At 35.1% G+C, this 19,307-nt stretch overlaps 3 protein-coding genes across 10 annotated transcripts; all 3 read right to left on the bottom strand.

Moving 5' to 3' along the window:
- Positions 1 to 42: 42 nt before the first annotated feature.
- Positions 43 to 3,815, bottom strand: LOC138180131 (zinc finger protein 595). The gene has a single exon (XM_069113655.1). The coding sequence runs from the start codon at positions 3,388 to 3,390 to the stop codon at positions 610 to 612; it is 2,781 nt and encodes a 926-aa protein (XP_068969756.1). The 5' UTR covers positions 3,391 to 3,815; the 3' UTR covers positions 43 to 609.
- Positions 3,816 to 4,182: 367 nt separating this feature from the next.
- On the bottom strand, positions 4,183 to 7,468 carry LOC138180133 (cGMP-dependent protein kinase 1). Of its 2 annotated transcripts, none has more exons than XM_069113664.1 (11): positions 7,038 to 7,468; positions 6,817 to 6,959; positions 6,602 to 6,739; positions 6,326 to 6,495; positions 6,014 to 6,258; positions 5,594 to 5,905; positions 5,136 to 5,367; positions 4,959 to 5,065; positions 4,636 to 4,875; positions 4,488 to 4,554; positions 4,183 to 4,417 (listed from the first exon to the last, which is right to left on the bottom strand). In XM_069113664.1, exons 1-11 carry the CDS (start codon positions 7,208 to 7,210, stop codon positions 4,322 to 4,324), a joined length of 1,923 nt encoding a protein of 640 aa, XP_068969765.1. In that variant the 5' UTR covers positions 7,211 to 7,468; the 3' UTR covers positions 4,183 to 4,321. The 2 variants fall into 2 exon arrangements, 1 of the variants encoding a protein (XP_068969765.1); XR_011173210.1 differs by having other exon boundaries at positions 4,188 to 4,417; positions 4,806 to 4,875.
- Positions 7,469 to 7,734: 266 nt separating this feature from the next.
- LOC138180132 (cGMP-dependent protein kinase, isozyme 1) lies at positions 7,735 to 18,894 on the bottom strand. Of its 7 annotated transcripts, none has more exons than XM_069113660.1 (14): positions 18,434 to 18,894; positions 12,993 to 13,144; positions 12,427 to 12,498; positions 11,723 to 11,955; positions 11,499 to 11,641; positions 10,907 to 11,044; positions 10,650 to 10,828; positions 10,116 to 10,363; positions 9,700 to 10,023; positions 9,182 to 9,413; positions 8,965 to 9,071; positions 8,617 to 8,856; positions 8,339 to 8,405; positions 7,735 to 8,253 (listed from the first exon to the last, which is right to left on the bottom strand). In XM_069113660.1, exons 2-14 carry the CDS (start codon positions 13,098 to 13,100, stop codon positions 8,158 to 8,160), a joined length of 2,187 nt encoding a protein of 728 aa, XP_068969761.1. In that variant the 5' UTR covers positions 13,101 to 13,144; positions 18,434 to 18,894; the 3' UTR covers positions 7,735 to 8,157. The 7 variants fall into 7 exon arrangements, with proteins under 7 accessions (XP_068969761.1, XP_068969763.1, XP_068969758.1 ...); XM_069113662.1 differs by having other exon boundaries at positions 12,993 to 13,141; XM_069113657.1 differs by lacking the exon at positions 18,434 to 18,894 and adding an exon at positions 18,185 to 18,324.
- Positions 18,895 to 19,307: the final 413 nt, after the last annotated feature.

The following is a 19,307-nucleotide window of genomic DNA, read 5'->3' as shown; positions in this document are numbered from 1 at the left end:
ATGCGGTATTAAAAAGAAAAGTGTTTTAATATAAAGTAAATGTAGAAAATAAAATGCATTTTATTTTTTTTATCGCACCACACATTCTACATCTTAAGTGTCATTTGACTTAATTATAATTTAGGTATCGAAAAATGATATTTAAATTCAAGATCAAACAATTCGTAAATTGCATCAAAGCAGAAATATATAATCTTGAGATTGTTTTCTTACGATATGTTTTTTTTTTTAATCTTTAAGACAATCAGTAATGTGCTTTACATAATATATAATCTTTATCTGTATTTTATTTAAAAGATACACATTATTTTACCACATGTATAATGTATGATCTAAATGTGCAAAAGCATTTTGAAGAAACAAAAACAAATTAATTAAAAATGTATAAATATCATTGAAATTCCCTGTTTCTTTTTAATATCAGTGCATTTGTAAGACACATAGAAGATTGGTGCTTTACTACTACTATTGGAAACGATACTTAAAGTTATATTTAGTTTTTTTTTTCGTTTCAGTAACATAAGGAATCCTCAAATTTGTTATTTTCTAGATAGCCACATTAATAGCGTGAGAATATCACAAACTTGGATAGTGATAAAGTAACAATAATTATATGTGAATTTTAACGTGTTCCATCAACACATTTTTATCATTAAAATCTTCCCCGCAAATACCGCAGACTAATTCTTCTCCATCATCACTGTCTTGCTGATGATATTGTACAACTTGTATTACAGCCGTTTGGGATCCTCCCTCCTGTATTAATGATTCCTGTCCAACTTCACTGTGGTTTTTGATATCTTGATTTTGCCTAGTTGAATGGTGAGTTACCATATCCATTGGTAAATCATCATTACTTATTTGTGCAATTTGACTGGAAAAATTTTCATGACTCTGAGGATTTGGTAGTGTCAGAACAGGCAACGATTCATTTTGCTTTGATATTAAATGTAAAGTATTTGTTTGCTTTGAAGCCTGTATTAAATGCATTGTAGTTATTTCATTATGATTGCTTGTGGTATGAAGTGCACTTCCTTCTCGTTCTGTAGAAACTATGCGAGTTGTATTTAAAGATTCTCTGTGACTATGATTAGCTTGTGAAATATGAATATTTTCATCTTGTTTTTCATCAACTAATAATTGTACGTCTTCAGATTTAATTTCAGATATTGCAATATAATTTTCATCACGTTTTTCTGTAGTGACTACAAGGAAAGTATTATTTTGTTTATCACTTAAAATTTGTTGGTCATCTGATTTATCTGATTCTGTAATAGACAAAAGTGCTTCAGTTTCCTCTGATTTAGGAATTATAAGATTTCCAGCTCCTTGTTTTCCTTGTAAATATGTATTTGCAGACACTTTTGACTTTTTCTTAACTGGTTTGGTTTTTGGTGCATTATTGTTTGTTTTAGCTTTTGCTTCTGCAATCATTTGATCTGAATGTTTAACAATATGTGCACATAATTCATCCCGATCTTGATTTAAAGCACCACATATAGGACAGGAAAACGGGGGCCCAGTTACTTCAGTTTCATTTTTTCCTGCTGCATGAACCCATCGAACATGTTCTCTTAAAACAACTTTTTGATTAAATGCTCTTGAACATAGAGGACAAACATGAGGTCTCTCTCCTGTGTGAATACGTTCATGTTTCCTTAAAGTTCCACCATCTCTAAACGCTTTCCAACAAAATTTACAACCATATGGCCTTTCTCCAGTATGAGTTCTATGGTGTATTAAATATCCCTGTCTCGATGAAAATGTTTTGGAACATGTATCACAATGAAAATGTGCGGGACTCCCAGCATGTGTTCTACCATGTTCCCAAAGTCCTTGACGCGATACAAAACTTTTACCACATTCTGTACAAGTAAATGGAGAGTCACCAGGATGAGCTGATAATCTGTGTTCATCCAACTGATTTTGCTTTTCAAATTGAGATCCACATACTTCACAAGAATGTGTTTTCTTTCTATGAATCCACTGATGTCTGAACATTTTTTGTTTGGTTGTAAATTTTTTGCCACATTCAGAACATGCATGTTTACCCCATTTATTATTAGGTGTACCTTGTTCAACATTATTTTGCATTAGTTTCTTCGCACAAGTTGTTTGATGAGTTGCTAAGTGATTGCCATCTTGAAACTGTTTATCACAATACTCGCATTCAATTGGCATGTTCCAATTTTTAGATGTATGAGTTTTCTCATGGGATACCAATGCTGTTGCGCGAGAAAAACTAATTCCACAATGTCTACAAGTATGCTGTTTTGTACCATTTGTTTCAACTTCTATATAATTCTTTCTATCTTCACTATTATACGATAAAGTTTCAACTTTCACCATTGTATCAGCATTATTAAATGAGTTTAATGAAAGATTGTATTGCTGATTGACTTGATTATTTATATTATTTTGTTGAGTATATTCAAACTGTGTTACTTCCCCATTTGGCATTACAGTAAATTCATGTAAAGTGTCTATTTTTTCCTCAGGATTAGATATTGAATTAACTGCTGCCTGCTCACTTTGAAAGTTATAAGATGGAACTGTCCATTGAACTGTATCATAGCTTTGAACCGTTTGTACAGACGAAGATGGCACATGATTATTTTGGGATTCTGTCATATTTTCAGGCCATTTTCTGAATGTTTCCTCTGACTGCGATACATTATCACTCTGTGACTGCATAATGGCACGTCCAGCAACATATGTATGAATTTTCATATGATTGGATAAACTAGAAGGCCTTTGAAAATCTGCTCCACATATGGTGCATTTATGAGGTTTTTGCACTTGGTGCACTTGCAACATATGACATCTTAAATTGTTCTTTGAACGAAACAAGTTGCCACAAGTTCTACAAGCATGTGGGCGATCTACTTGATGACAAACTATATGATTGTTTAAATCTATTTTTCTTTCGAATCTTTCTCCACAAGTAATACATGATAATTTAGTAGCAGAACAGGTAGTAAGATGCTTTGTTATCTCAGCTTGTGTGAACATGTTTGCACATCGTGAACATACTTTTTTGTCTTCAAAACAAGGATACATGCCTCCAAGTTGTCGTAGAGCTTCCACAGCCATTGATTCATCATCCCCGGATGTATATTGATGTTGTTCTTCTTCTTTAATATATATAGGATATACTACACGATTTTTATCTTCCTCCTCGGAATGTTTTGCTAAAATCTCAACCGCAACCTGTGCTTCTGTGATACTAGAATTAACGTCTGTAACAGATACTTCAGTGAGTCCTTCTTGTAGAACACATTCGTCAACTGGTTCACATATTTCTTCATGAGATATAATGTTATCCTGTATACTATCGTGTACCTCTGAAAGGGGAAATGTAACATACTGCTCATTCTCATGAGCTTCCATCGTGCAATATTTTTGCAAAATGCTATCAACTGAAATTTTTGTGGACCTAGTTTCACCTCATGTTAAGTTAGGTCCTGTCACCACTAATAACCAAGCGGTATTTATCAATATAGAGAAACGCATTACAAACGATCATGTTATTCACATTTCACTGTTACGTTTAGTTGTAGATGTTATTAAAAATACATAATGTGTATTTTTCTCTTTCACACTTTAATTCGATACGATCTATTGCCAAATCTTATCTTTATTGATTACAAATAACGTTTATTGCAATTTTATGGTGTATATGTTACTCATATAACAGCATGACTAATAATATATTTTACCACCCGTAATTTATTTGTTATATAAATTTGTAAATTCACCATTGGAACAATAGTATAACAAGGTTATTTGGAGGAGTGCAGCAAATCGTGCGCCACCTGAAGTTGACGGCGTTCTTTGCGCAGTGCCAAGTTAAACTTTTTATATTTCAAAAAGGCTGGTGAACCGTGTTTATAAGTATTCAAGTATTTCTTCTGTAATAGAATATTGTACCTGTTTGTGATAAAGTTGTTTGTCGGTTTCTTCATAAATAAGCATAATCTTTCTTGACAAATAATCTCGTACGTGGAAATGAATCACAGTGTTATTAATGTGGCATTCGTATTTGGTTAATCTGGAATCTTTGGTTAATCGTGCTTCATATATACAAAGTATGTATGTATACTTTAATTATAACTTTTTATAAATTGATGCTTTTTTGCAACTTACAAAAGATTTAACTATATGTTATGCGTTATAATTGACTTTTCATTATTTAAAAATATATTTTTAATACTATCACAAAATAAAAAGTAAGGGCTAATATATTATTTAATAGTTAGCTTAAATAATAAATAGATACTTTAACATGATATATACAAAGTGAATCGTATAATAAAGATTGTTAGAAATTCGTATCCCAATCGGAATAGTCCATTGGTGCCGATCTGTAATCTGGAGGATATTTATCGAAATTTCTTAAGTCGAGATGATCCCTTACCTGTGAATGAATTAGATAATGAGATTAGCTGTTTCAAAGATATATAACATTCTGACAAATTCTTATTTACCTTTGGTACAATAGGGGAAGGCATTGTTTGGCTCTGTAACTCCTGCCACTTAAAGTTATGGAACCATCTGAAATTAATTTATATTATGTAAATATTAATATTTAAATTAATAAATACAAATATATTCTACAAATTCGTTAATAAATACCTATGGTTCTGAATATCAGCAACGCCATTTCGTAAATAACCAAGTCTTTTATATGGATCATCTTCCAGTAGTGATTTGATAAAATTCTTTGCCGTGTTTTTAATAATGGGCGGTACAAGTATATCCTTAAAGCCACGAAGAATGTTCTTATACACTTCTATATCACTTACATCTTGGAAAGGTGTTCGATTCATTAACATCTCGTACGTAAGAATTCCAAGTGCCCAATAATCAACGGCCCTTTGTTAATAAAAAATAATCAATCGCTTTAAGAATTAATTTAAGACTTGATAAATATGTAAACTAAATATGAGAATGCGTACTGATTATAAAGTTTACTTTGAATGATTTCCGGAGCCAAATATTCTGGTGTACCCATAAAAGTCTTTGTCTTGTATGGGCCAATTTTTTTACTAGATCCAAAATCAGTCTGTAAAGATAGCTGAGTTAACGAATGAATTTATTATCGATTGTTATTTATTCGAATTAAAAGAACTTGCAAGCTTAGCATAGCCTCGATTATCGATTACGATGTTCTCAGGTTTTAAGTCTCTGTAGATGATGCCCAGTGAATGAAGGTGTTGAAGTCCTTCTACGACACAGGCGGTTACGAATCTAGTTGTTGAATTATCGAATCGGCCGCTTCTGTATAAGGCTGTTCTTAAATCTCCGCCTAAACATACTTCCAGTAGTAGGTATAGATATCTATTGTCCTTGAAGGTTCTGTATAATCTACAAGGAATGTAGAATTATGCTTCGCTTAATATTATCAAATTGTTATTCGGTGACAAATATTCTTCAAGTTTCACATTATAAATTCCAATATAAGCATTAATAAATTAAAGAATCACTAGATCGAATCTTTTTCTTTCTTAGCTTTCTTTAATTACGTATACTATATTCTAAAAAAAAAAAAAAAAAAATTCGTTTTCACGTTAGAGCAGAGTTGTTAATTTACTTGCAGATAAACGGCGAATTACACAATTTCAAACTATTCTTCTCGTTATACATCATTTTTTGGAAGCCACCCTTTGTGATCATATGCTTGACAATCTTTTTCCTGGCGAAACTAAGGTTAGGCATCGAATTGACGACGACCAGTTCCACTCTGCCGTAACCTCCAGCTCCGATCGTTCCTTCAAATACAGTATCAGACAGAGTTAAATTCTTGAATTCGTCACTCCAGTCATCCGACTCATTTACACTGTAATATCCTGACCAATCTCTATTTCTGATCGAGTCTAGTCCACCAAGATAATCTAGGAAAGCTCTATAGCATCACACAAAGACATACTTTGTTAACAAATTTGTAAATTTCATGATAAACTTTTGTTAATTCTTTATCGTGAAATTATTTGAAAACATTTTAAACGTTTACCTTTTTTCAATCGTGTAACATTCTAATCCAGGAGCCATTGCGATAGCATTCGCCTGTCGACGAGATTCTTCAGAGTCATACAGCGCTTTTTCACCGAAATAGTCACCCTTCTCAAGAATTGTCAGTTCCTCTTCCGTGCCACCTGGTTTATTCTTCGTGATTTTCACGCTACCACCGTTTATAATGTAGAATTTATCTCCTTTGTCGCCCTCTCGAATCACGTACGAATTCGCTGGATAAAATTCCTAAAGCGATACAAAAATAGCGTCTTTTAATTTCGAGTTAGCATTATTGGAACCATTTCACACGCACCACTGTTATAAGGTCGCATATTTTCTGCAGAACCTCCTCCGACAGACCCTTGAATATTTCAATTTGACGAAGAATCTTCAAATTATGCTCCAACGATTCCTCGTTATCTTTTAGCATTACCGTCTGAAACGCTTGTCTTTCCAACACCCATACTTTCGCATTTGTACTCGCTAAAGGAACAAACGAGCGTCTCGACAGTTACAATAAAATATTTTATTAAGTTTGTTAAATGGTTCCTAAAAGATTTTAAGATTTATAGTATAGCTAGTATAATACCATGGATAGAACACAGTCTTTTGGTATTGTACAACAAGGCCAGTTCTCCGAAAGCGACACCAGGACCAAAGTTCTCGTGGCACGTATTGCCTACGTAAACTTCGAAGGTTCCCTCTTCCGAGACGTACATATGCGATCCTGACACAATCGATTACCATCATTTTTCTAATATTTCGTCGATTAATATCTTGTCATTTCGAAAGATAATTACTTACCGACTTCACCTTCGTGAATGATTCGCGTATTGGCTTTCACCTGTTCTGGATACATCACCGATATAAGTTTCTCTATACGCGACTCATCGAGATCTCCGAGGAACTGGTTGTTCAAAATGGCATTTTTGATCAACTGTTTCGTTCTAAAATTTTACATGAAATTTGAATTTATCGTAATTTCGAATCATTGTCGAAAGAATAGTTTAAAATTGTTTATTCACTTTTCATTTTTCTTGAAAACGGTGACTGACAGATTGGAGGATACGTTTATTTCACCGATCACGCCATGTTTTCTTTGAAGGGACAGTTGTCGAAAGTAAGCGTCGGAATTGCGTCGATCGGATCCAGACGCGCCCATACGTACACCAGTACGTTTTCCGAAGCATAGACGCATTCTTAATTTTCCGTTTCTTTCTTTCGCCTAGAAAGTAAAATCTTTGTCCGCAGGTGTTTTCGTTCGATCGTAGGTCACTCAGTCAAATATATATAAACTTAATGTAATTTCAGATTTTTTAAAATAGATGTTAATTCTTGGGAAGTTCACCAATTAGTGTTTAAATGATCACAAATGAAATGGTTCGAAGAATTAGTGCACAGGATATTGATACTTGACTGATGCTTTGTAGCAACGATAAAGTTGATTGATCTTATCTTGTATGAACGCAGCGATGATCCGCCAGTACTTACGGTCTTAGTAATTTTGTTTGATAAGACAATTAAAAAATAGATTTTTTCCGAAAGTTATCAGAATTTCCTTCGTTAAAATCACTGTAGTACCGAATAGCACCTATGTTAATTCAATAAAGTGTGTGTTCTTTCTATTAATTTAATATACCGTTTATAGTTATATGCGTGTCTGTATTAAAATTCCAACGAAATTTCATCAGAAACGAAAAGGAGATAAATTAGTACCACATATTAACAACTCATGTACCTATAAATTTATTATTAATTAATAATATTAAAATTATCATGGTTAAAATTATTATCGATCGCAGAGTATCTTTTTGTTCGCTTTCTACTTCTTTTACAAGAATTATATATATTGCTATTATATATTGCTAATTAATTACAGTTTAGTCATAAGATACAAGATTAGTGTCTTCGTACATTAGTGTCTTCGAATGTAAGAAACATACATAGGAAACTACGCATCTGCAATATACGAATCGATTAAAGATAACGATTATCTCTTTGCTATCGGTATGCTTTTATTCTAGGGTATTATTGTAAACATTATTTTCATCCTTCATGTTCACTTTTTGTATCATTTCACGACTCTTATCAAACGTTTAATGGAGAAATCATGTACAGCTTAGATTATCGTGCGATTTTTCCTGCTTAGAAGCTCGCGTCCCATCCAGAGAACTCGTCCGGTGGAACATTACGATCTGGCGGATACTTTTCGAAATTCCTCGTATCGGTCGGATTTCGTATCTAGGATTTTATAAAAGAGAATAAGTGGTGAGTTTATTTAAAAATTAATATATTTGTAATAATACGTAAAATAGATTTTACGTACTGTTGGAACGATTGGCGCTGGTAAGGTTAATCTCTGCAAGGCTTGCCAATTAAATCCATTGAACCATCTATAAAAATGTTATTTCGTTAAAAAAGCCTGTACTTTCTATTCGAAGAAACGCGATAAACTATCTATTTAAAGATCTGGTTCTACGAAACGAGGAAATTCTACTGAAGCGTTTAAATAAACTCTGCTTAAAAATATATTTGTATAAATAGAAACTTTAGTGTGTTTTAATCGAATCTATTTAAAATAAGTTATTTAATTAATAAATTTACTTGTGATCTCGAATATCTTGGATGCCATTTCTTTGGTAGCCAAGACGTTCAGAAGGACTTAGACGAAGAAGCTTCTTGATGATACTGCTGGCGTTTCTGCTAATGGAATTAGGTATTCCGACCACTTCGATGCCCTTCAGAATCTTGTTGTAAATGGACATATGATCAGAACCTCGGAATGGTGGCTTACCGATTAGTAGCTCATGAGTTAAAATCCCGAGAGCCCAGTAATCCACCGCCCTTTGAATAAATTAAACTTATCTTAAAGTCACCTTCGTTATTTCATTTGAAACTGATTCAGTGTATCTTTATAGAATATTTTACGTTTACTATTTGTGAATTATTTACCTATCGTGTCCTTTGTTCAAAATAATTTCTGGCGCCACGTACTCGGGCGTACCAGCGAAAGTCCACGTTTTCGATGGTCCGATCTTTTTACTGAAACCGAAGTCAACCTGGAAAATGTGTACAAAGTCGCGTTTTACCTATTTTCTTGTAAACAGAGTCAAGCTATTGACAATCGACTTTCCTCAAACTGTTATCACTTACTAATGATGGAACTTACTAGTTTCAAGTATCCACGGGCGTCGAGCATAAGATTCTCTGGCTTTAGATCACGATAAATAATGTTCATCGAATGAAGATGATCCAAAGCTTCCACCACGCATCCTACCATGAATTGTGCGGTTGACTCATCGAAGACTCGTCTTCTTTGGAGAGTTGTCCACACGTCTCCACCTAGAGAGACTTCCATCAGGAAATATACGTATTTCCGGTCCTTGTACGTCTGATAGAGCCTAAATGAAAGGAAGGAAAATTATATTTCTGAATTATTTTGTAAGAAATTTCTATTTGATTAATAGAACGCGGATATCTATGCAAATTAATATTTTAGCAAAGATTTGTCTCATCCAATAAATATTATAAAGCTGATAAATTAATATTCTAAATTACACATATTATACAATGCTTTACTTTGGATACTATATACATTTTATATTGAACACTCTATATACTATGTGCATCCTTTCATTTTTATAAATCCGCGGTTTATCAATTGATAAGATTCTTTTTAGTACTGACTTGCATATGAATGGAGAATCACAGGCTTGCATAATATGTTTCTCGTTCAGCACGTGTTCCTGTTGCTGTTGCTCGACCATCACCTTCTTCTTCAGCCTCTTGAGAGCAAAACTCTTCTGAGGATCTGACTTTAAAGTGACTAATTCCACTCTGCCGAACCCTCCAACTCCTAGCGTTGCTTTGGTCTCCAAATCGGCCAAAGTGACGTTCGAATACTCGCTAGTCCATTTCTTCAGCGTCAGCGATTGTTTCTGTCTTCCGTATTCAGCTAACCAATCCTTGTTGCGTATTTCGTCGAGGCCACCCAAATAATTCAAGAAGGAACTGGAGTTTAATGTTATTTAAAAGAGCATGAATATTTCCTGAGAACTCACGAGACGAGAAAGTTTATCGTTACTGATTTATGTATAACTCACTGTTGGTCCAAAGTTAAACATTCGACACCAGGTGCCAGTGCAATGACGTTGGCGTGTCGACGATTTTCACCAGTGTCGTCATAAAGAGCTATTTCTCCAAAGTATTGACCCTTTCCAAGGACCACTAGCTCTTCTTCGTCGCCATCCTCGGTGTCTTTTGTTATTCTAACGTTTCCACCGCTGATTATGAAAAATTTGTCACCTTTTTCTCCTTGCGTAACTATTTTTGCTCCAGCAGGATAAAATTCCTATCGGGAAGATATATACTTCTTACTTTCAGAACCAGATTTGCATTCGGATGGTCATTAGTAAATTGCAGATTTTTATGCGATTTTATATTTCTATGAACGTAAATAGAATCTAAACAGACATTTGTTTCATTCGCTACATATTACAGCGAATACTTTGCTTTGAATATTTTAGATACTTTTGCCGTATTACGCTCATTCCGCGTATCTTTACACTTTTAAATTTCCTATAAACACATAAGCATCCACGATCTAATTATTAGAAATACAAAATATATGTATTTACCACGCGTAGAAGATCGGAAATCTTAGCGAGCACGTGATCCTTTGGCTCGGGCAATTTTTGGAGAACAGAAACTTGTTTAAGGAATCGAATGTTTCCTTCCAGCCTTTTCTGCGTTGTGTCAATCATAACAGTGAGAAACACAGATCGGTCGAGGACCCACACCTTTCCACCTTTCTTTACTGAAAGTTAAACGTGACTTCTTTCAATAGAGAATACAGTTATTAATTATTTTATAATATAATCTACTATATATTTACCGCTGATGGATCGAAGTCTTTTGGTGTTGTATAACAAAGCAATTTCTCCGAACGCGACGCCAGGACCAAAACTTCTTTGGAAATTGTTGCCCTCATAGATATCGAACTCTCCTTCCGCTGACACGTACAGGTGCGATCCTAAATTATACATTAAGAAAGGAACTTAGAAAAGCGATATTAATACTTAGCTCATGCAAATATTTCACATTTATTTCGTTCGAAGTTACATTTATTAATCGTGTTATCAGTCTATCAAATCGTACGAAGGATCTTTATTTCTTATGTAAATTTATCTATCACTGTATTATGAATTTTTATGCATTTGTTGAAAATTCGAAGAAAAAATTCCCGGAATGCAAAAATATGTAAAATATGCAAAAATATGTAAAACATCCGAAGAATAGATTTCATTTTTTTTCAAACTGTATCTCTACACAAATATGTATTTGCATAAATGTCTGTAATCTAATTATTCCATAGATAGCTAAGAAAATTTTTCGCTCTAAAGTGAAATATTCGATGTTCGTGATAAGAATAATTCAGCTATTGTTAGACGACAACTAATATAGAGAAAGAAATATTATAATTTTACCCATATCTCCTTCTCGAATCACTAAGGTGTTCGGTGGTATATGTTTCGGGTACATGGCATCGACTAACGCTTCCACTTGATTTTCCTCAAGGTTGCCAAGAAATTCGTTCTCCAAAATGGCCTTTGTAATCTGTTCTTTACTCCTATAGGGAACAAACAAAATATATGTAGAAAATGTATCATTATTTAGAATAGTTCGTTCAATTATTTTTTTTTTAAATTACTTTTCGTCCTTTTCGTAAACAGGAGTTGGCTCAGAGAGTGGCGTTGGAGTTTTGCCGATAATACCGCCTCTGGGATTCGCAGGTTGATCAGAATCACCCGAAGTTCTGACAGAATCTTGTTCGTTCTCATTGTGACTTTGTTGTGGTGGCAATGGTGCCCTACTTTTTCCATGGGACTGTACAGGTGGGCCGATTCCATTAGATATTACCGTAGCACCAGGTAAGGGTCGTATCTGTATTAGAAATAAAATTTCCTTGTTAAATTAAACATTTTCTATGATTTATCGATCAATTCTTTTTAACATTCTGCTATTTTCTAACATGCCTTTTACCTTAATTTTACACAATGAATATTTTGTTACGAATATGATATATAAACATTGGTGATATGTATGTTTGTTTTAGAATTGTTAAACTTTTCTACATCTGTCTTTATATTACTGATTCTTATGAAATTTCAATTTGTTAATTAGTACCTGTTAGCTCTCACGAAACTACAATATGTACATACTCTATTTGCCTAATGTCTTCTTAGAGATAAAGAAATCAAAACAGATATATCTATTTAAAGATCTTTACACCTTCTTAAGAATATTTTTGTGTCATTGATTTTTACGAAAATCTTACGCGTCCGTTAATTAGTACCCGTTAATTTACGAAATGATGCACTCTGCTTAATCGGGAAGATATTTTTAAATACTCACAACGCCATGAGTCAGATCTGGTTCACCAGATTCTTTGTAGCTCGTTACCACTGGGCTCTTCACATTTTGGTTCTATAAACAAAGAAATAAAGGAATCAAAAAATTATTTGCTTCATACAGAATGATTCTCTTACTACAGGCCTCAAAGAACAAGCCGATGATTGGCTGTATATACAGTGGCTATTTCGCAGATTTTCTAACGAAGCCTTTTTTTTTATCAGACTCTACGTTTCATTTTCATAGCGTCCAATTTTTGTAATCGTATGACCCCTAAATTGTACGAAATTGAACGTAGTTGCACCTAATTAATTAATACGTAAATGCTATGATAAAATACAACGATATTCAAATATCTTTTGTAGCTACTGTATATGATAATCGCTGTGTTGCATATGTGTGATTAGTTCGAAGTTATTCTTATCTTCATAATCTTATTTCCAGTTCTCACATATGCATACGTGCAGCGATCAGACCAATTGTGGCTGTTTCTTTCGGGACGACCAGCGAGAGAATCATACGGCATAAAACTATGGTGCAGTCCTTGTTTGGAAAATGTTCAAACTTACTAAGGTCGTACTGTTCACATTGTTCGACTCATTCCCAGACAGAGAGACAAGATTGATACTGCCCCTCTGTCCCAGGATACTTGGCTTCGGGAAGCACGGGAACTTCATACTTTGTTCATCCACAGCATGACGGAAACACACTCTTTTAACTTCTGAAAGGCAAAGCATCGTTTTTCAATTTTGCAGTAAATTCGTTTATGTACAAATATTTTGTCGCTGATCGACGCGTTGATCGAGGCAATTGTCTTATCTGGTTCCAATTTCTTGCCGACGTTAATTAAGATAACATCACTTATCGTTTCCGTAAGCTCTGATCAAGAACGATGCGCTTTATTATAACGCTCTTGATTATAAATATTATCTTGTCGCGACTTTTTAAACAAGCTCAAATAGCGATGAAACTACATCTTCGCCTTTTATATCGTTACCATTAAGGACCAAGCAGTAGATAATGTGCAAAAGTTGCGTAAAGTATTTGAAAACATAAATGGCGTAAGTTATTCTTTTATAGAGTTACAAGAATAGTATTGGAATTACGAAAGATTATTACACAAACCGGAGATACAAAAATAACTTTTCTTTCTTTCCTTACAATGTCAATTCCATAGAATTCGATGATGTAAATTGATTAAAAAAACGTTAGAAGTAAAGTGTCGACGCTGCGATAACGTTTATTTTGGTTCTTAATAGTTTAAATAAAAACTTACCAAATATAGTAGGAAAATTTTAGTTAAAATTCAACTATCAACTATCGATAATCACAATTTACAGATGTTTTGCCGAGATCTACTATCGAGATCGTCGACTCCCGTAAAAGCTACCGTCAAACAAAAAGTTTTTACGCCAGACGATCACGAGCACGTGGTTTAGCTGATCACATGCTTATGCTAATGATCTTTGATGCACGATATATCGTATGCTGACGTCACGACATATTAGCACGTTCTCACGATGTGGATATTCTCGTTTCAAGGTACGATCTTTTGGATGGTTTCCATTGTCAACAAATTTTCGCATTAACTAGAGCATAATCGATCCCCATTTCATTGTCGTCTCGAATACAAATGTCGAGAGTGTTTTATCGTTCCATCTATCTTTCGATTTTTTACTCGAATGGAATGTTGTCTTATGTAATCAAATTCGATAATTTTCGGACTGTACCTAATCGTACGATACGAGTAATAATACGAGTAATCGTTCAGTCAGAGACTGAAATTTAATAAGTTGACGTTATCGCGATCTTGATGTTCATTTTCGTCGGCCATAGTTCAGCTTAGTCAGCAAGAAAGCTGTACACTTGTGAAAAATTAGGCAAACTCGTTTGTAACTTTAAACGGAACGATTATTCTCCGATATTGTATGAGAAAATTCGAAAAATGAGGGCGGATTAATTGAAGTCTTTGTTTGATCGTATCTTGAAATGCTAACGTAATCTCGTTACAAAGAGTAACGTCGGTTTATACTATATTAAGATACCGATAAGGGTGTTTGATTAGTCATACGAGGATCTGGCCAAATGTTATTTATGCCGTGTTTGTCGAGCACGTGGTTGTACATCCTTGCTAGTTGTCATACTTTTTCAATAATCTCGGCCGTTTAAAAAATTATTCTCCAAAAAAAAGAAGAAAAAAAAAAAGAAAAGAAAATACTCAATTTATAATTTCGAACTAACAGGTTGATTATTATACATAGATCAGCAGAAATCACGTGTTCGACTGCAGAAAAGACGTCAATCTTCGTAGTAACTTCAACTGCGAGTAAATTTCGTTCTGCGTTGGCTTCCTCGTCATAAATCAAAAGTAAGAGATTATCTCGAAAGAACCGTCCAGTTGGCGACTCGGCGAGGGTGAGGATCAGCATAGGAAGCAGGGAAACAAAGCGAAACGAAAGAGATTACCATCGAAAGTTGGCTGGTTCGAGCTCACGCGAGTATACGTAACGCCACGAAACGATCGTCGAAGCAGCGAGGAACTAGAAAATCGTCTCTTTCCGTGGCAGATCCTATCTAACTGCGGCACCACGTTCGTTTCGCGTAGCATTTCCTGCTTCGTTAGAAGTCGAGCTATTAACTCGAAGAAGCGATCGAAGTCGTTCGTCTTTTTTCCTTTCAGTCGACCATTGTTTCCCTGTTTTGTCTCTTTGTGTCTATTCTTTCTTCTTCTTTTTACGTAATCACGAGGACGTTCCACCACAAGCACGCGCAAGTTGGCGTTTCGCAATTTTTCTTGCACAATGCTCGCGCGAATGTTACTCGTTAAGCCCGTTGGAATGAAAAGCATGCGACCTATGATCGTGATCTAAGTTAACAATGAAAATATCACAAGTATTTTTTATTCCTCTGCGATATTATTTTGCCACGATTACGCAAGATTAAATATCTTTCATGTCCAAGCGCGTCCATTGGAATTGTAAACGATTTAGAGCTTTTTCTAATTCCTTTTTTCATTGGAAATTGCTATGTGTATGTAGGTGACTTAGATCCGTGACAGTCATGTGCGTAATGTGTAACGTTCATATTAGTAGATGGTAGAGTAGCTGATGCTAATATTGATAGAAATGAGTAAATAATAGCGGAATGAGAAGTGTTAATAATACCGGTTGGATTTCGCGACGTTGGAAATATTGAAAACAACGAGAACTTTTTAAACTTCGTCGTTATCAGTACCTTTAATTCCTGCTCGTTTTCCCATTTCGGGCTAATTACCTTATCTCGTCAATGTCAAGTGATTTTTCCATTGTCAGTAGTAATTGCAACGACATGCGCGTTATTTAGGAAGTGTTTCGTAAAAGCTACAACGGAATAAAGAGAGTGGAACATTTTTCTCTTTCGAGACTGTATTTGGTCAAATTATTGTCAAGCAAAGTTGTCTCTGTCGGTTTACCTACAGATGACAAATATTTTATATTGACCAAATCCTTCGAACATTCCATTCGCAACATCGATGATATCGTTAACGATATTTTGCAGACTGTTAAAACAAACTCAAACAACATTACTGTTTTTCGTATTCATCGAGAAACGAAGCTTCGTCGCGTACATGTACATACATACACGGTCTTGTTTAATTCTGTAATTAATGTACACGTTCGCTGATATGATTCGTTAAGTTTCGTTCACGCTCACGAACAAATCTGCGTGCCTATCTCAAGATTGAAGAGGTCTATATTAACGAAATATCGTTGAAGTACTGTTTTAATTGTGTTTCGCGCTTAATCAACCGCTGCGACAAGCACAATTAACTCGAGTGTAATCGTTCCACACGTGCTTCTCAGTGTGTGTTCTCCCTCTTAAGACGTCACCTCTGATTCCGTCTTACACACTTTGTTAAATATTCCACGGTTATTTTTGCACTTCGCCAATATTTTCGTCTCGTTATCGTGTTTGATTTTCCTTTGGTTACCCTGTTTGCTTTGTCATCTCGTGATTTTGTTACGCCCGAATTTATACAAGAACAATGGAATTAATAAAAGGTGAATCGAAACTTTTCTCTCATTTTAATCTAATCAACGAACTTTGAAGCAATCGTCGATCAATCATTCTTCGATCGTTACTGTTTTTCACTCTCGATTCTTTCACATTTGAATTCAGAGAACGTTATCTCATATATATGTACAAAAGTTAATATTTAATTGTACAACGAAATTACTTAATCAGATGCAATATTTGTTTTTTACAACGTCATGCGAGACAGAAATGTAAGAACCTTATCTGTCATCTGATGTTGCTCGCATTATACTGCAATTGATTTAACAGACACTACCGAGTCAATTTTATCTCACGATTAATGTTCCTCTGTCTGATCGATTAGATCTTGAGATAAACTCTTCCAAACAGAAGAGTTCGCCCTTATGAATATATTCATGTAATATGTACATAGTCTCGTCTTTTTGCGATCTTCGTTCCTATAAAAATTGTCGACGTCTTCGTAACGTGGACGTTGAATATAGAAACTCACCTTTCAGATTTAACGTGGAAGACGCGACCGAGAGACGAGAAAACTTTCCAAGAAACGAAAAATCTTGTTAAAAACTAGTTCGTTCAATGGTTAAGAATGTAATTTTGCTCGACGTGTCAACTAACGAAATAAATGATTTTCCGAGGAACGATGAGCTGCACTCCGTGAATTCGCGCATAAAACTGATATCTCAAGTTCGACAAAGACGCAGAAATCTTATCTAGCCGATAACAAAGAGACGCAGTGTCAACAGGCAGGTACACATACGGCCACGTCTTATCTAATGAATTCTATTCTCTTTTCATTAATAAGGCTGGTATGTCCGCTTTTTCTTTTTCAGACGGAGAGGGGATGGTTCAGTACTTTGTAACCATGATCTTTCTGATACTCCAATAGAAAAAGATTTTTGAGTTCTCTTCCTTGTTCATTTTTTGGATTGCGTGAATATCTGTTGTTTTATCTTTCTTGTTTTCTTTCTAATTTCTCTTTAGTTTTTAAGATTCTCAAGCGAATTTTCGAACTGAAAAGAATGAAATCTTTTTAAGCTTTCTTCCTGACTACATTTTTAACCGATTACGAATTGTAAAAGACAGAATTATTTCATTGTATTCACGATAATATGGGCTCGCTAATGCCGAAAATAATTACATGCATGCAACGAGCGGTTTCAAAGTTTCTGAATTGTATGAAATTAATCGACGATCGATTCTATTGAGGCTACTATTGATAGACTTGAATTTATCTGTTGCTCATAGCTGGCACGATCACCGTATACAAAAATCTGTAATATTTAAAATTCAAAGAAAAAAAATGGAAACCGAAGAAAATAATTAATTACCGGTGAATAAGAAATTTGTTACGAACGTATTCATCTTTGAAACGAACTCTTTATACAGTTTTCTACGGCCGTGTCCCTGAATATACCGATAGTCACCCGTTTTCTTATTTTATCGTTGAAATGGCCTCTTATCGCTCAGTTCGGTGCCTTTATCGCTTCTCATCTATCGGACGTTCCCTTTTTCCTATTTTCTCGCTTTTTTTCGTGTCACACTTTCTTATACGACCACAACGAACCAAGTGTTTCGACAAGATCTTCGATTCTCCCACCTGCCTTACTTTGTGACGTGTCAAATGAAAATCATATCATTTGCAAGAATTCGTTCTTTTCAATGATCATGGTAGATCGTAAATTACAAAAACTTGTAAAAGCATCTGACAGTTATGGAAAAAACTTACGGTACTCGTTCCACGATGAATCATCGGCCAGGTAAAACCTTTCCTGCTCCATTTCTTTCGCGAGCTCGACGTGACAACAATTATTATTAACAGATATCAGCCTCTATCGAGTAAGTAAATCGTGCTTGTCAACACGAATTTCACGACTCACGTGAACGAGGAATGCTCCGAATCTCCGATCTAATCTCGGCGGAAGAACCCGTTGCACGATCGACAAACACGTAAACAACGTTAATCAAGCATACTCACGTTCAAATACGTCTGCTCCCTTACGGCTTATTCTCCTGCGAAGGTTTACAAAACTGCGGAACACCGGCTGCACTGGCCACTTTCGAGATTCATTGTCCGTTACCAGCTACGATCTCGCGTGGATCGATTATTCACGATAATTAGAAAGCCTATGCTTAGACACGAAACTCAGAGGCGAACGTGCGCTTTCATTTTTCTCACGCGTTAATTTCTACTTCGCGCGATTCTCTTTTTTAAACTTTAAAAATGAGCCAGATTAAGCGTTTGTCACTGAATTTGAAAAATATGAAAATTTCCGATAGAATATCTAAACGCGTCAAGTTTCGTTAACATTATGATCGAAATAGGACAGAGAAGGGGTTAGTTTCGAGTCGATAGTAGAGGAGAAGTGGAACGAATTCGACCAACTTTCGTTAGCAGACTCGCGGTCTTATCGACAGGCCGCTCTCAATGCCACTAGTTGAAAAATACGCGCTCATTTCCCATCGCTGTCAAACAGTGGGGGTATTGGCAATTATTATCGTTGGCCACCTTATCCGCACGTAATATATGCCGCCAGTGATTATGTATTCGAGTATACGTGAATATGGCATGATTCGAGCGGAAAACCCGATACCACCGAAATAGCCCGAGAAAGTACATTTGCATCAACACGTTCGATCTGATTAGGAGATAGGCGCATTCCATTAATATATGCACGATGGATCGAGCGAATTAATTGGCCTAAGATTCTTTCCTTTGATCGATTCTTTTCTCTTGCTTTCCGATCGACGTTAGAAACATGTACGCGAACGAGTTTTCTGGTGATTGAGAAATTTCGGGGATGAGATATTTTTAGAGCGAAGGTATAAAAATATACACAATTGTATGGTAG

The sequence above is a fragment of the Bombus flavifrons genome, chromosome 5 (genome assembly GCF_040668555.2).
Source record: "Bombus flavifrons isolate JBK064 chromosome 5, iyBomFlav1_principal, whole genome shotgun sequence".
NCBI classification, from domain to species: Eukaryota; Metazoa; Arthropoda; class Insecta; order Hymenoptera; family Apidae; genus Bombus; species Bombus flavifrons.
Note: the sequence above shows the minus strand (reverse complement) of the source record. Positions and strands in the feature narration are given on the sequence as shown.

Excerpts from the sequence above, each read along its gene's own strand:
- LOC138180132 (XM_069113656.1), bottom strand. The coding sequence starts at position 15,031 with ATGCTACGCGAAACGAACGTGGTGCCGCAGTTAGATAGGATCTGCCAC. Across the intron at positions 11,956-12,426 it reads CAGATCTGACTCATGGCGTT|ATACGACCCTTACCTGGTGC; the intron begins GTGAGTATTTAA and ends TTTCTAATACAG. Across the intron at positions 10,364-10,649 it reads TTTCCGATCTTCTACGCGTG|GAATTTTATCCTGCTGGAGC; the intron begins GTAAATACATAT and ends TCTTCCCGATAG.
- LOC138180133 (XM_069113664.1), bottom strand. The coding sequence starts at position 7,210 with ATGCGTCTATGCTTCGGAAAACGTACTGGTGTACGTATGGGCGCGTCT. Across the intron at positions 6,259-6,325 it reads TATGCGACCTTATAACAGTG|GAATTTTATCCAGCGAATTC; the intron begins GTGCGTGTGAAA and ends GTATCGCTTTAG. Across the intron at positions 4,876-4,958 it reads CAAAGTAAACTTTATAATCA|GGCCGTTGATTATTGGGCAC; the intron begins GTACGCATTCTC and ends TTATTAACAAAG.
- LOC138180131 (XM_069113655.1), bottom strand. The coding sequence starts at position 3,390 with ATGGAAGCTCATGAGAATGAGCAGTATGTTACATTTCCCCTTTCAGAG.